The following is a 14,777-nucleotide window of genomic DNA, read 5'->3' as shown; positions in this document are numbered from 1 at the left end:
GAAGTTGGGTCCAGAACCTCCCCCACTTTTTGATGAGCTTTAGTTTTTTTTCATGTATATCCCGTGGAAAGGTTCTGTTTGCTGAAGTTTCACTGTTGAAGCCTTGGCTAAATGGAGGCGTGTAGTGCAATTTACACAGATTGCTCTGATGGCCACTTAGGGTAACAAAGGGAAATAACTCACCACCCCTTTTCTGTTTTGAAACAGGGCCTCAACGGTGTAACCTGGAACTCTCTATGTAGACCAGGCTGCCCTTGAACTCAGAAATCCCCCTGTGTCTGCCTCCTGTGAGAACGCTGGGGTTCAAGGTGCCAGACCGTTTTCAACAGTCTCTGGGGATGGTAACCTGATATCCTTCCAGCCTCCTCCCAGGGGGACTGGCAGTTCTTTAGAGGCTGGAAACTGTTGAGTTTTGTGAGAAGAGCGTTTCCTAATTAGATGAACTTACTGAAGATTTGAGGAGAGGGTGAAATTAAAGAAGGGTATCACTTTGTATCTTTGGCTGTACCTGCTGACAAGCATAGGGGTGCAAGAATTGAATTTTTCTACAAAAGGGCTGCAGAGAAGGCTCAGCGCTCTCGTTGCCCTTGTGAAAGCCCCCAAGCTCAGTTCCCAGCATTCACGTAGAGTAGCAAATAACTTCCTATAACTCGAACTCCAGAAGACCCCCACATACCTTCTCCTGGCCTCCCACGGGGACTCGTGCAGTACCCACACACAAACACAAACATCTCATTAAATAAAAGTAAACCATAACAAAAAAGGATGCCAGTGTGTGAGGCTGGAGTCGTAGCTTTGTTGGTCAAGCTCTTGTCTAGCAGGGAGCACTGGGTTTAGGGGTGTGGTGCAAACCCATAATCCTGTCTGGAAGCAGAGACGGGGGTTAGATTCAGGGTGCCCCTGGCCCCCTGTGTGTATGCAGAACATTCTGCGTGTAGACATACACTCTACCGACCTAGCCATGTCCCTGCCCCTGGTTCTTTTTCTACTTAAATTCATGCAAATATTAAGAAATTCATGTTGAATTTCTTCTGATATTAAAAAAAATATATTTATTTACTTGTGTTTGTGTGCATGCATGTGTGTTAGTGTTAATGTGCCATGGTGCGTGCATGGAAGTTGGAAGACAACTTGTGGCAATCAGTTCTTTTCTATCATGTGGGTCCCAGGATTTGAACTCCAGTCGCCAGGCTTGGCAGCAAGTGCCACAGAGCCTGGAGCCATTTTGCTGACTCTCTTGTGAACTTTTTTTGTTTTGTTTGTTTTTCAAGACAGGATTTCTTTGTGTAGTCTTGGCTGTCCTGGAACTCAACTCTGTAGACCAGGCTGGCCTTGAACTTACAGTCTGCCTGCCTCTGCCTCTGCAGGGCTGGGACCAAAGGTGTGCGCCGCCACAACCCAGCGAATTTTGTTATGTGTGTTGTGTAAGATAGTAATCAGGTGCCATTTCTAGCATGTTTTTACACTTGGAATTGGACTCTCAATTCATTTATTAAGACCACACACACACACACACACACACACACACAAACCCAGAAAACTAAAGAGGTTGGGGATTGGAATTGTGTTGGATTTATGTATTACTTTGGAAAAAATTGGACTTCTTATTGAATATTTTCATCCAGAAGCTCAGAGAGTTAGCTCCTCCATGTCCTTCAACAGTATTTTTAACATTACTCATTGAAGTTTGTGCATTTTTATTAATTTTATATCTGTATCTTGTGCAATTTATACACGTACACACACACGCACATACATATATTTTTGAGACTGGGTCTTCCTGTCTAACCCTGGCTGCCTTGGCACTCACTGTATAGACCAGAGCTCTATTAGCCTGCCTCTGCCTCCTGAGTGCCTGTTAAAGGCATGTACCAAATGGGGGGTGGGAGGAAGGCCCTTACTGAGGAGCAGGTTGGCCTATGGACTGACCTCTGGGGGTTGTCTTGATCATTATGGCATGTGAGAAGACCCAGCCTGTCCCTAGTAATTTATTCTCAAGTGGCTTAGTGTTCTTAGTTACTATCCTGTTGCTGTAAAGAGACACCACAACCAGAAGCAAGTCGGGGAGGAGAAGGCTTTCTTTAACTTAGCTTGCCACATCGCAGTCCGTCATTGAAGGAAGTAGGGCAGGAACATGGAGACAGGAGCTGATGCAGAGCCCACTTACTGGCTTGTTCTTCATGGCCTGCTCAGCCTGCCTCAGCACTCAGGACCCAGAGGTGGCACCAGCTGCAATGGGCAGGCCCTTCTCACATCCATCACTGATTAAGAATGCTTGCCTACCATCCAATCAGAAGGCATCAGCCCTGTTGAGGTTCCTTCTCACAGGACAATAGTTTGTATCAAGTTGACATAAAACTAGCCAGCACAATTAGCAAATAAAAAGCTGGATGTGAATATGAATGAGTTTGTGCGGGCTAAAGAGAATGCACACAGTATTGCCGGACTGTGGACTGAGTTTGAGGAAGTATGTATTGTACCACACTGACCTTTAGATTCCTTAGGCAGGGTCCCAAACAATGTGACAACAGCTGGCTAAGGCAAGCAAGCGAGAGAAGAGACTTGTGGATGTGATCCCAGACCTTGAATTCTTGCCTTGATTTTCTTCCGTGATGGGCGGAGAAATTTGTTTTTGTTTGTTTTTTGAGACAGGGTTTCTCTGTGTAGCCTTGACTGTTCTGGACTTGCTTTGTAGACCAGGCAGGCCTCAAACTCAGAGATCCGCCTGCCTCTGCTGGGATTACAGAGTCAGGCAGACTGAGGAATTTGTATACCAAATAAATCCCCTAAATTGCTTTTTGTTGGGATAATTTTTTCCCCAGCAGCTGAAATGAATCCAGAATACCTACCCACTTTTGGTTTAAACTGTTTGTAGTCTGTAGGCTAGGTAAGAGGGGTATAACACATGCTTCTGTATGACCCCGGTCCACAGCTTGGTAACCTTGTGCTCATGCCTGTGGTTTACACATGCACAGCTAAGCCACCTGAGGATGAGTTACAGGACTTGTGCCCTTTCCCCATATTTTGATACATACCTCTTCAGAAAGTAAAATGTTTGTATTAATTTGTTCAGAATTTCATGCAACGTATTTTTTATTTTTATCTTTACGGGTGTGGGAGTTTTGCCTGGATAAGCAGGAAGATGGTGTCGGATCCCCTGGAAGTGAAGTTACCGACGGGTGTGAGCCGCCGTGTGGGTGCTGGGAGTTGAATCCCGGTTCTCTGGAAGAGGAACACGTGCTCTTTACCACCGAGCCATGTCTCCAGTCCCACAATGTATGCTTTTCCATTTTTATTTACATGTGTGTGGTGTTTTGTGTGTGTGTCTGTCTGTATACTGTGTGTTCCTAGTGTCCGTAGAGACCAGAAGAGGCCTTCAGACCCTGGAACTGGGCTTACAGATTGCTGGGAGTCACCATGTGCTGGGAATTGAGTCCAGGTTCTCGGGAGAGCAGCTGATGCCCCTAACTGCTGAGTCATTTCTTCAGCGCCATGATTTTCTTTCTTTCCTTCTCTCTCTCTCTCTCTCTCTCTCTCTCTCTCTCTCTCATCTTTCTTTCTTTTTGGAGACAGGGTCTTACTATGAAGCCCTGGCTAGCCTGGAACTCACTATGTAGACCAGGCTTGTTTCAAACTGAAAGAGGTCTGCCTGGCGCTGCCTCCAGGGGATTCAAGCTGTGTCCACCACACCCAGTCATAGGCACTAAGGCCTCTGCCTAGCTCCCCTCAGATGATCTGTCCCTTTAAGACAATGAAGTTAAGGCCTCTGCCCAGCTCCCCTCAGGTGATATGTCCCTTTAAGACAGTGAAGTTAAGGCCTCTGCCCAGCTCCCCTCAGATGATCTGTCCCTTTAAGACAATGAAGTTGAGGCCTCTGCCCAGCTCCCCTCAGGTGATATGTCCCTTTAAGACAGTGAAGTTAAGGCCTCTGCCCAGCTCCCCTCAGGTGATACCTCCCTTTAAGACAGTGAAGTTAAGGCCTCTGCCCAGCTCCCCTCAGGTGATCTGTCCCTTTAAGACAGTGAAGTTAAGGCCTCTGCCCAGCTCCCCTCAGATGATCTGTCCCTTTAAGACAATGAAGTTAAGGCCTCTGCCCAGCTCCCCTCAGATGATCTGTCCCTTTAAGACAGTGAAGTTAAGGCCTCTGCCCAGCTCCCCTCAGATGATCTGTCCCTTTAAGACAATGAAGTTAAGGCCTCTGCCCAGCTCTCCTCAGATGATATGTCCCTTTAAGACAGTGAAGTTGCAAGATAATTGATATTTGACAAATTGAGTGAATGTACTGTTACTATTTATAAACTGTTCAATGAGACTTAAAAATAATTATCTTTTCTAAGTAGATATTACAGTTATTACGAGCTTTTGATTTTACATTATAACAAAGCTTCACTAATTATAACTTGTCATTAGACCTTCTTGTAAATAAGGTTAAATTTTGAGTCTAATAACTTGCCTTTAGTTCTTTGCTTTTCTTTGTATGTGATCAAATGTATCTAAAAATATTAAATTTTTTTATTTTCTTTTATGTAATTTTTAATTGGATTATTTATTTTAAAATACTCCTCTATTGTCCTAGTTATTACTGTAGTACAAACTCATAAATTATGTGAAAATAAAACAGAATTTTTTGTATTTTAGGATAATACACGAGTTGTGAGAGTGAAGGTTATTGCTGGCATAGGCCTGGCTAAGAAAGATATCCTGGGAGCCAGGTAAGTATAGTGCATAGGATTGGGATTTTGAAATTTGGCATTTGTCAGGATTTTTTTTTTGAACTTTGATTAAATGGAAATTTGAATGATAATATTAATAACTTCTGGTGCACAGTTCCAGGTTAGTTGGTTTATTATATTTTTTGATGCTTGAATTACTGAATTTGTAAAAGACAGCGATAGTTACGGATTTATTATTCAGTTCTGCCCCCAGAAAGTCATATAATTTTAATCCTCCTTTAAATTAATAATTTATTAACTTATTACTAATAAACAATTATCCTTTAGCAGACAGTAACCACCCTAGTCTCTGGGTATAATGTAAAAAGTCGCTCTGAGCATAGACTGAACAGAGCGGCAGAATGCTGGTGCGGAGGCACTCCTGACAGAAGGAGTTGTGTAGAGTGCTTCCCCGGTGAGTTAGTCTGAAGCCGCCTGGAGTCCCAGCCCCGGGCAGTGGCTGGCAGTCTCCACAGCCTGACAGCCTGGAACAGTGGCTGGGCTCCGCGGCACAGAAACGAGAAGAATGAATGTGAAAGAGGCGTGGCAGCGGTGAGGATCCTGGAAGAAAAAGAGTTGGGCGGTCAGCTGATGTCAGAAGATCTGGGCAGAGTTATTGCCCAACAGAGTTTGTGACCCTTGTCCAAGCAAGATAGATAAACAGAGGAAAAGAACAGAAGCCAGAGTCTCTGTAATTCGGCTTACAGTGTCCATGGACAACACGTGATCACCTGGCGTGTAAAGAACCAGGGATGTGGAGCACGCTGTCAGTCAGTAAAGAGTAGGGGAGCAGGATATGCTGGGAGGCAGAGGCAGAGCTCTGTGAATGCAAGGCCAGCCTGGTCTGCAGAGTGAGCTCCAGCACAGTCAGGGCTACATAGAGGGACACTGTTTCTAAAAATCAAAAATTGGAAATAAAAGAAAAGAAAAAAGGATGAATGAATGCGTGCTCATGGTCAGTCATGACACTGGAAGTCTGAGGAATGAAATAGAGACCTAAATAAATAAATAAATACATGGAAAATTCTACAACTGAAGTATAGTATTTGAAGTTAAAACGCTTGGATTACTGTAGAGCAGAGATGAACAGAACATAGATTTAGCAGGAATCATTTACCAACTAGAAGATGATAGATAAAAACAAAAGGTCTGTTATAACTAAGTTCCAGAAAGATCAGAGAGCTAACCAAGACAATCAGTCAAAGAACACACAACTGGGCTGGAGAGATGGCTCAACAGTAAGGATCGTCCTCAGGGAACTGCCTCTGACCAACTCCAGAAAATCTGTTGCCCTCATCTGGCGTCCGCAGGCACTGCACTCACATATACAAATACAACTTAAATCTTTTCAAAGAAGAAATATTAAAGCAAGTTAAAGCTCCTGGTGAAGAGAATTGTTGCAAGATGGATGCTCAGATCCTCAGAAAGGAAAAGAACACAGAAATGATAAATACCTGGAATCTACAGCTACTTCTTTTTTTTTTTTTTATTAAAATTTTTATTTATGTGTGTAGGTGTTTTGTCTTCCTGTATGTATGTGTCTGTGTGCCTGATGTCCACAGAGGTCAGAAGAGTGTTGACTCTCCCGGAACTGGAGTTACAGATTGTTACGAGCTGCCATGTTTGTGCTGGGAGTCAAACTTAGTCCTTTGCAAGAACAATAAGTACTCTTAACCTTACACAGGGTCCTTTAGAGTCATAGTCACAAGTTGATCTTAGGGATTCATATTATAGGTAAAAGAAATACCTGTGACAATTACAGCTTAAAGGGCAGGGGTGTGTGTGTGTCTGCTATGAACCTATATGGAAGAATAGTATAATAGAAAGCTTAGGTAAAGTGATTCTTTAAGCCTAGCAAATAGAAAACACAGGTAAACCACCCATCAACAGTAATGCAAAGAATTACAGGTTTTGTAAAAGCAGAAGCTGGGTGTTTGCTTTTGGGGGATTTTGTTTTGTTTTGTTGAAACAGGGTTTTTCTGGATAGCCCTGGCTGTCCTTAAACTCAGACATCTGACTACTGTCTCTCAAGTGCTGGGATGGAGGACATGTGCCACTACTACCACCTGACTGTAAACGCAGAAATTTTAGAATGAAAATCTTGAAAGAAATTTAAAAAGCCAGTGCAAGACAAAATTTAAAAGGGGGCAGGACAAGGGAAGGACAGTTTGTATCCAGTCATGTCACTAATTACGCGAAGCATTAATGGAGAGAAAGGAATACAAAGTAGAGATTATTACAGTAAATTAGAAAATTAGACTCCCAAGATGTGCTGACCCACATCTGTCATTCTAGCACTTGGGAAGACTGAGTTCTGGGCTAGCCTGAGCTCCATAGTGATACCTTCGAAAACCTAGGGCTGGTGTGGTCTATGTTGAATCCCTGGTGGCGGGGGATGGGGAGGGACAGGGAGGGCAGAACCATCCTGCAGCCTTTTAAGTACAGGGTGTTGGATAAGGAACGAAGAGACAGCTGTCTCGGGTGAAGAGTGCTTGCTCTATTCTAGCGGACTGGAGTTTGGTTTCCAGCACCCGCACCAGCTACTTCACACCTGTCTATAACTCCAGCTCCAGGAGATAAAGGTCCTCCTGTGGATTCTACAGGCACCTACATGTACACGTAACAGGCATATGTGCGTATACATAAATAAATAAGTAATGAAGCAGCTCTTTCAAAAAGATATGCGTAAGATACAGTGATTCAGCTAATTTGGGGAAAATGGATGCAAAAATGGTATGATGAAGATTAAAGTGAGTAAGAGCCAGGCAGTGGTGGCATACGCCTTTAATCCCAGTACTTAGTAAGCAGAGGCAGGTGGATCTCTTGAATTTGAGCTAGCTTGGTCTACAGGGTGCATTCCAAGATGGCCGAGGGCTACACAGAGAAACCCTATCTTGAAAAACAAAACAGACAAACATTAAAGTGATTCCATTAAAATCTGATAAAATGAGAGCTCAACAGGAAACTGTTTCCAAATACTTAATAATGATTATAAAATCTCTAAGAACATAAGTCAGAAATGGATATATGCCTGTTAATAAAACTTGAAGTTGTGTAGCTCAAAATTTGATAGAATTAAAGGAAATTGAAAAATTCTATACAAATGGATAAAGACATTCATTCCTTTTTCAAAGTATTAAAACGTGTTTAAAACACATAATGTGAGGCTGAAGTGAGAAGGTTCAGCAGGAAAGAGCACTTGCTGCTTAGGCTTCTTCCCCACACCACAGTCTGGCAGTACACAGCTGCCTGAAACTCCAGTTCTAGGGGCCTCCCAAACCTCAGGCCTCTGCAGACGCCAGCACTCATGTACAGGTGCCACACAAACACATCTATAATTATAACTAAAAATAAATCTTTAAAATGAAGGGTTAGAAACAAATTTGTACAGTGTCAGCAACAACTGACCTAAAGAATGCATCCTAATGACTACAAAGCAAGCCTTCTTGACTGCAAAATAGATGTTCGAATGTACGTAGTCCTTTGACAGGCACCGGCCATGTGAGGGTTATAGATCTTTTGCTGCCGGGTAATATTAACCACAGCCTAGTGTCTCAACCATGCACGTGTGTATTTCCCAGTCTGGACGAGTCAGAAGCCTCTTGAGTCTTTGACGCACTGTTTGAGGGTCTTACAAAGCTTGCATAGAATGCACAGGTTTGCTCTCGAGCGCCATGTACACCACGTGTCTTGATGCATCCCTGTAATCCTAGCGCATGGGGTGGAGGCAGTAGACTCGGAAGATCAAGGTCCTCCTCAGCTGCACAGAGGGGCTTAGGCCAGCCTGGGCTACATGATAACCTGTCAGGGACAGAGGAGGAGAAAGAAGAGATGTTAAAAATGGTGTAAGGATCCAGATATGAATATTTCAGAGCATTTTCAGAATAGATCTGAGGACAGAGACAGAAAGCAGACTGAGTGGTTCTGAGAGTCCTGGGTATGAAGGGAATGAAAGTTGGGAGCTGGGTTGTTGGGTGTTGTTTTGTGTGGGGCAGGTGCTGTTCTCTCAGCCCCACCCTTCGCTGTGGGCTAGTCTACACAACTTGGACAAAAGGATAATAGCTGACCCTGAAGCCGCTTTCAATGGTGTTTTCTGTCGAATAATTGCTCTGCTAAATGCTGTTACCAAGCATTCTCTTGTAAACTTTAACTAAGAAAGGAAGAAAAAAAATTCGTTAAGCTCGGCTGCAGGAAGAAAGGGGAGCCTGGAATGGAGGAGTTTCAAAACACATAGATACACCTAGAAAAGCTAGGTCAAAGGAAGAGCTGGGGGATTAAGGAGTTGGTGAAGGCCAGTTCAGGCCCCCTGAGGTGGAGGCCGTTGGACAAGAGTGTCCTTACTCTTGTCTTCAAAACCATGTGTCTCCCCTTAGGAGGGTTTCTGGGGCTTAGCAGTGAGAGCACTTGCCGTTCTTGCAGAGGGCCTGAGTTTGGTTCCCGGTATGTGTGTCAGGTGGCTCTGTAACTCTAGCTCCAGGGGACCTGACACTTTCTGGTTTCCGTGGACACCTGTATGCATGCGCATGACACACACACACACACACACACACACACACACACGAAGTCTTTAAAGAGACGGGCTTATTTTATTTTTGAGACAGGGTCTAACCATGTAGCTCTGGCTGGCCTCAAACTCATAAGGGAGCTGCCTTGTGAGTGCTGTGATGAAGACATTCTGCTTCTTCAAGACCTAATTATTTTTAGCCACAGTTTCTGTCTTATTTTAATGTAACTAAAGGTTTGACTTAATTTGAAGACTTAAAAATTTTAAGGCTCACTTCCACTTTTGTATTTGTGTATGTGCCTGCGTGCGTTTGGCGCACCACGTGTGCGCAGGTCTTTATTCCGTAGGAGTGGGATACCTCGGGAACACCTTTGGTAAAAAGCTGCCTTTCCAATCCTTGAATCAGCCGTGTGTTCTCAGAAGAGAGACTAGGAATCAGAGACATTGTCAGAATCTCTAAAAAGTTTGCAAGTCACCAGACCTGTGTGTGAGAGATCTGCGCTCTAAACCTTCGCCCACTTTACTGACGTGGTTTTTAGCAAAATGTAAATTTCTGCAAATGCTTAGCCTGCATGTACATCCCTGGATTTTAAGGGTACGAGATAATAGAACTGAAGACTGAAAATCTGATCATTGGAGCAGTTGGACTAAACTTGCACAAAAACTTGTTTTCACAGCGACCCTTACGTGAGGGTGACCCTGTACGACCCCATGAGTGGGGTCCTTACCAGCGTGCAGACGAAGACTATCAAAAAGGTTAGCTTTAGCCAGTTCCCAGACATTTTTAATTAACTTTGTGCTTTATATGACAGGTTATTAAAAAAAAATTGTACTGTGTTCATTGTCTTTCAGTCTTTGAATCCAAAATGGAACGAAGAGATACTGTTCAGAGTAAGTATGTGTTTTATTTTAGGTACTACTAAGTGCTCTTTTACAGTATTCCAAAGTAACATCTGGGAATTCGCCAAGAGTTTTGAATTGTATTTATTACTGCTGTGCCTGTGTGACATGTGTGTGAGTGAGACCAGGCACGGGACATGGTCAGCGTGGCGTAGTCGGAGGACAGCTCTGTGGACTTGGCTCTCTCCTTCTACCTTTATATGGGTCCTGGGACCCAAACTCAGGCTCCAGGCTTGCATAACAAACTCTGTAATCAGCTGAGACTTTTGACCGGGCCCAATATTTGTAAAAAAAAAAAAAAAAAATTTTTTTCTGACCCAGTCTCGCTGTCAAGCATGGCTGGCCTGGGACTAGTTATACATACCAGACTGGCCTTGATCTCACAGAGATCCACCTTCCACTGCTTTCTGAGCGCTGGGATTAAAGGCGTGCGCCACCGTGCCCAGGTACCAAGCAAAAATTTTTAAGGAGAGTTAAAATTAGGGGTTGGGATAGATTGCTCAGAGGTTAAAGGCACTAGTTGCTCTTATAGAGGGCCAGGGTTCAATTCCCAGCATGCATGTGGTCACTCCCAACCATCAGTCACTCCAGCCGTAGGGGATCCAGCACCCTGTTCTCTCCTGAGTGTACCAGGCACACATGTACTTGTATGAACAAAGTCAAACTAAGTAGGTCTTTTGAAAGAGAGTTGAAGTTAGGACCACTCATGACATAGTGGGCAGCAATGATCCTAGGACAGTAGCACAAGGTGATGGGCTGCTGAGACTGTTGAAAACACTGTGGGCACTTGGGGTGCTCTTGCTCCAGCTGAGAAACACGGGGCACAGTGCTCCTGGGAGTAAGTGGGGGCTGCCGTCGCGCATTGCCCTTGACCTGCAGCCTCCCCTCCCCCACCTCAGGTCCATACCACCATTCCATACTCTCTGGCTTGGCTGGGTCCTCTCTGTTTGTATTTTCCTTAAAATGGTTCTTCCTGCCTCAGTGTCCTCTTTGCCTGTGGAGTGACCCATGGCCAGTATTCTTAAAAAAGACGCACCTTCCCATTTTATTTCTTCTCCAATGTACTTTTCACAGCTCTGACCTAGCTCAGACCTAAGGTGTGACCCGCAGCTGCTAGGCTCATCTACTCTCTTCCCCTTGGTGCAGTGCTCTTCTGAGGAAATATTTATTTTGTCTTATCAAAACAAAAAAAATTTTTTTCGTTAAAAGGTGGTGCTGGTGTGGCCGTGCTGGAGAGATGGACCAGTGGTTAAGAGCACTAGCTGCTCTTTCAAAAGACCCGGGTTCAGTCCCCAGCACTCACATGGCGGCTCTCAACTGTCCGTAACTCCATTTCCAGGGAATCTGACACCCTCACACAGACATACACGCAGGCATAAAATAAAATAAAGTTAAATAAATCATTAAAAAAAAATTGGATGTGGCTGCAACTGGATTGGTAAGACTTCTGTGGATACACCCAGTTTCAGTCAGGGAAAGGAAGCCACTTGTCTGGGTTGTGCATTCAGTTTTGAGGAAGGGCAGTGGAAGGGGAGAGATTGCTGAGGATGGCACATGCCAGCGCCAGTGCAGAGCTTCTGGTATTCATATTCAGAGGAAAGTGTCCTTTCCTCCACTCAGCGTGCCAGTACCAGCATGTGAAACCGGTTTGAGATTTTGGAATCTTGGAAGAAGTGGCTCAGAGCTGGTTAGAGTCTTTCCAAGAAAAGTGAAACTAACTTTTGGTGTTGCTCTTTTCAGCCAGAGGCTGCTGTGTCGGTCTTGGGCGGTTTCCTTGGCATGCCTGTTAGTTTTGTAACTCCTTCCAAGGGGCTCAGTTGCTTGTTTAAAATTTATTATTATTACTTTACTTACTGTATTTTGCCTGGAAGTATGTGCATTTTTCAGCAAACCAACATTTTCTTTGCATATTTGCTCTTGTTTTGTTTCAAGACAGGGTTTCCGTGTGTAGCCCTGGCTGTCCTGGAACTCACTCTGTAGACCAGGCTGGCCTTGAACTCAGGTATCTATCTACCTGCTTCTGCCTCCTGAGTGTTGGGATTAAAGGTGTGGGCCACCACCTGGCTGTTTATTTTTGATGTATTTACTTCCATGATAGCATTAACAGATGTTACAGAGAATGAGCTAAACTAAAATTTGTCTGCTCATCTTCATCTCTGCTTGCTTTGAGATTATTTCTTTGTTCTTTTTGCTTTTTAGCTATAAGAAAATATGACATCAACTTTAGAAATCTCTTGATAACTTCAGAGTATAGGACAATTTTTTTAATTTTTTAGATTGGCATACAAAAATAAATTGACCCCTAATGGCATGTTCAAACATGTCATCATTCTTTGTTCTCATTTATCCCCTCCTCCACTGTCTTGGTACTCCTCGGCCCTGTCCCAGCTGTCTCTTTCATCCTCAGGTTACTCCCCTATTTCCCTTTTTACTTTCTTATTTCAGGGTTTCTGTTGCCCTCTCTATTTCCCACCTCCTCTTAATACATTTTCCTGGTCAGGCAGGGTGGCATATAGCTATAATCCAAGCACTCAGGGAGGCAGAGGCAGGCAGGTCTCTCTTAGTTTGAGGCGAGCCTGGTCTACAGATTGAATCCAGGACAGCCAAGGCTACAGAGAAACCCTGTCTCAAAACAAAAACAAACATCTCTTTCTTTCCTCTCTCGGTGCCTCCCATGTCTAATTTTGTGATCTGAACACACAAATCTAAAGACACATGTGTCCATTTTCCTAGAAATGTCCTGTTTTCAATTTTCCTGTGATTGCATGAGATTCCACTGTGTGTGGACCACATTTTCTTTATCCATTCATCTGTTGATGGCTGCTGTGACTGCTACAGCAGTAAATGTGGATGTGTAAGTATCTCTGTGCTACATTAACTTACTGGGTATGTTGCCGGTGTTAAGTTTCAAACCAGGGACAAGCTGCTGAGGTGCCTGTATCACATATCATAGTGAACCTGGCCTCCAGGTTCTCCCAGCATTCCTCAGTTCCAAACTGTGACAGGGTATAGGATGCCTGGCACAGCCTGTCCTCTACGCTGAATTCTCCAGCCCAGGGGCGGGCCTGCCCTTCTCCTAGAGGCTCTTCGCTATATAAGCCAGACATTTTGGTTGCCCACTCCTCTTTCAATCCTCCTTTTGTCTGTCTTTGGCCTCCTGGCTGCTGTACGTGGTTCCCTTCTCTTTCTTGCTATCCCCCTCTCACCATATGGTTCAGGGTCATGACCACTGTGGACTCTTCTAGATGTATTTGCCTCTGGCTATGTCTCCTTTTTATCTGTAATAAACTTTCTTCTACACCATACCTAGGAGCAGTCATGTTCTTTCCTTTCCTTTTTATTTCTTTGTTTTTTGTTTTGTTTTGTTTATTTACCCAAGAGTATCACAGCTGGATCAAATAGTAGTACTATTTTCAATTAAAATATTTTTATTTTTTTTTCTGTTTTCAGGTTTTAAAAAAAAGATTTAAAATTAATTAATTTTATTCTGTGTGTATGAGTCTTTTGCTTGCTTGAATATCTATGCATCACATATGTGCCCCGTCTCCCTGGAGTCCAGAAGAGGGTAATAGGTCTCCTGGACTGGAGTTACAGAGGGTTGCGACCCAGTGGGTGCTGCCATGCCCGCTCTTCTGCAAAGCAACAAGTGCCCCTAGCCGTGGAGTCAGCTCTCCAGCACCTGTTTCCTATCCTGTGACGGATCTCCATGTTGCCTCCTGTTGGTGGATGTGCTAATTCACAGTCTCGCCGCAGTGAACAAGGAGTTTAGTTTCAGAGTTTTGCATTAAGGTCTTTGATGGGTTTTGAATGGTTTTTTAAAATTAATTAATTATTTTTTATTTATTTAGCTTTATTTTATGTGCATTAGTGTGAAGGTGTCAGATCCCATGGAATGGGCATTACAGATTTTGTGAGCTACCATGTGGGTGCTGGGAATTGAACCCGAGTCATTTGGAAGAACAGACAGTGCTCTTAACCACTGAGCCATCTCTCCAGCCTCTTAAATGGTTTTTATATGAGATAGGAGATAAAGATCTGGCTTCATTCTTCTCCTTTGGAGGTCCACTAGGCATTAAAGCAGCCACGCCTTTTCCAGAGTATGTTTTCAGCAGTCTAGTCAAAAATTGGGTGGCTCTGTTTTGTGGGCTTATTTCTGGGTCCTCTAGTGCATTCCCTTGACTGCATGCTTGCTTCTGTGCCAGTTCTGAGGTGTTTTATTACTATATGACATTGTTCTTTCTGCTAAGGATTGATTCAGCCATTTGATTTCCCTGTGAATCTTAGGATACTTTTCCTAGTTCTGTGAAGAATTTCGTTTGGGGTTTTAATGGGATTGGATTGAAGATTTCTTTTGGCAACAACCATTTTTCACAATATTAAATCTTCTAGTCTCAAAAGCCCAGGTGTGGTGGTGCCGGCCTGGAATCCCAGCCTGTGGGAGACAGGCAGCTTTATCTCTGTGAGTTCAAGGCCAGCCTGGTCTACAAAATGAGTCCACGACAGCCAAGGCTACACAGAGAAACTCTGTCTGGAAACACATAAACAAATCATCTAGCCTGTCATAGTGGCAGACTTTTCCATATTCTGGTGTCTTCAGTCTCTTTCTTCAGTGTATTGAACTTTTTATTTTATAGTCTTTTACCTCGTAGGTATTTCACTTC

The 14,777-nt window shown here is 43.8% G+C and overlaps 1 protein-coding gene across 2 annotated transcripts in view; it reads left to right on the top strand.

Annotated features, from left to right (window-relative positions):
- Nucleotides 1–14,777, top strand: part of Nedd4 (NEDD4 E3 ubiquitin protein ligase) — a 91,421-nt gene that overhangs the window by 3,713 nt on the left and 72,931 nt on the right. For both annotated transcript variants that reach the window (XM_060384776.1, XM_060384775.1), the window contains exons 2-5: nt 3,115–3,276; nt 4,639–4,712; nt 9,894–9,972; nt 10,069–10,107. In XM_060384776.1, the coding sequence (XP_060240759.1) occupies nt 3,115–3,276; nt 4,639–4,712; nt 9,894–9,972; nt 10,069–10,107 (354 nt within the window). The remainder of the gene's footprint in view (nt 1–3,114; nt 3,277–4,638; nt 4,713–9,893; nt 9,973–10,068; nt 10,108–14,777) is intronic.

The sequence above is a fragment of the Meriones unguiculatus genome, chromosome 6, assembly GCF_030254825.1.
Source record: "Meriones unguiculatus strain TT.TT164.6M chromosome 6, Bangor_MerUng_6.1, whole genome shotgun sequence".
NCBI lineage: Eukaryota > Metazoa > Chordata > Mammalia > Rodentia > Muridae > Meriones > Meriones unguiculatus.
This window is presented reverse-complemented; position numbering and strand designations above follow the sequence as displayed.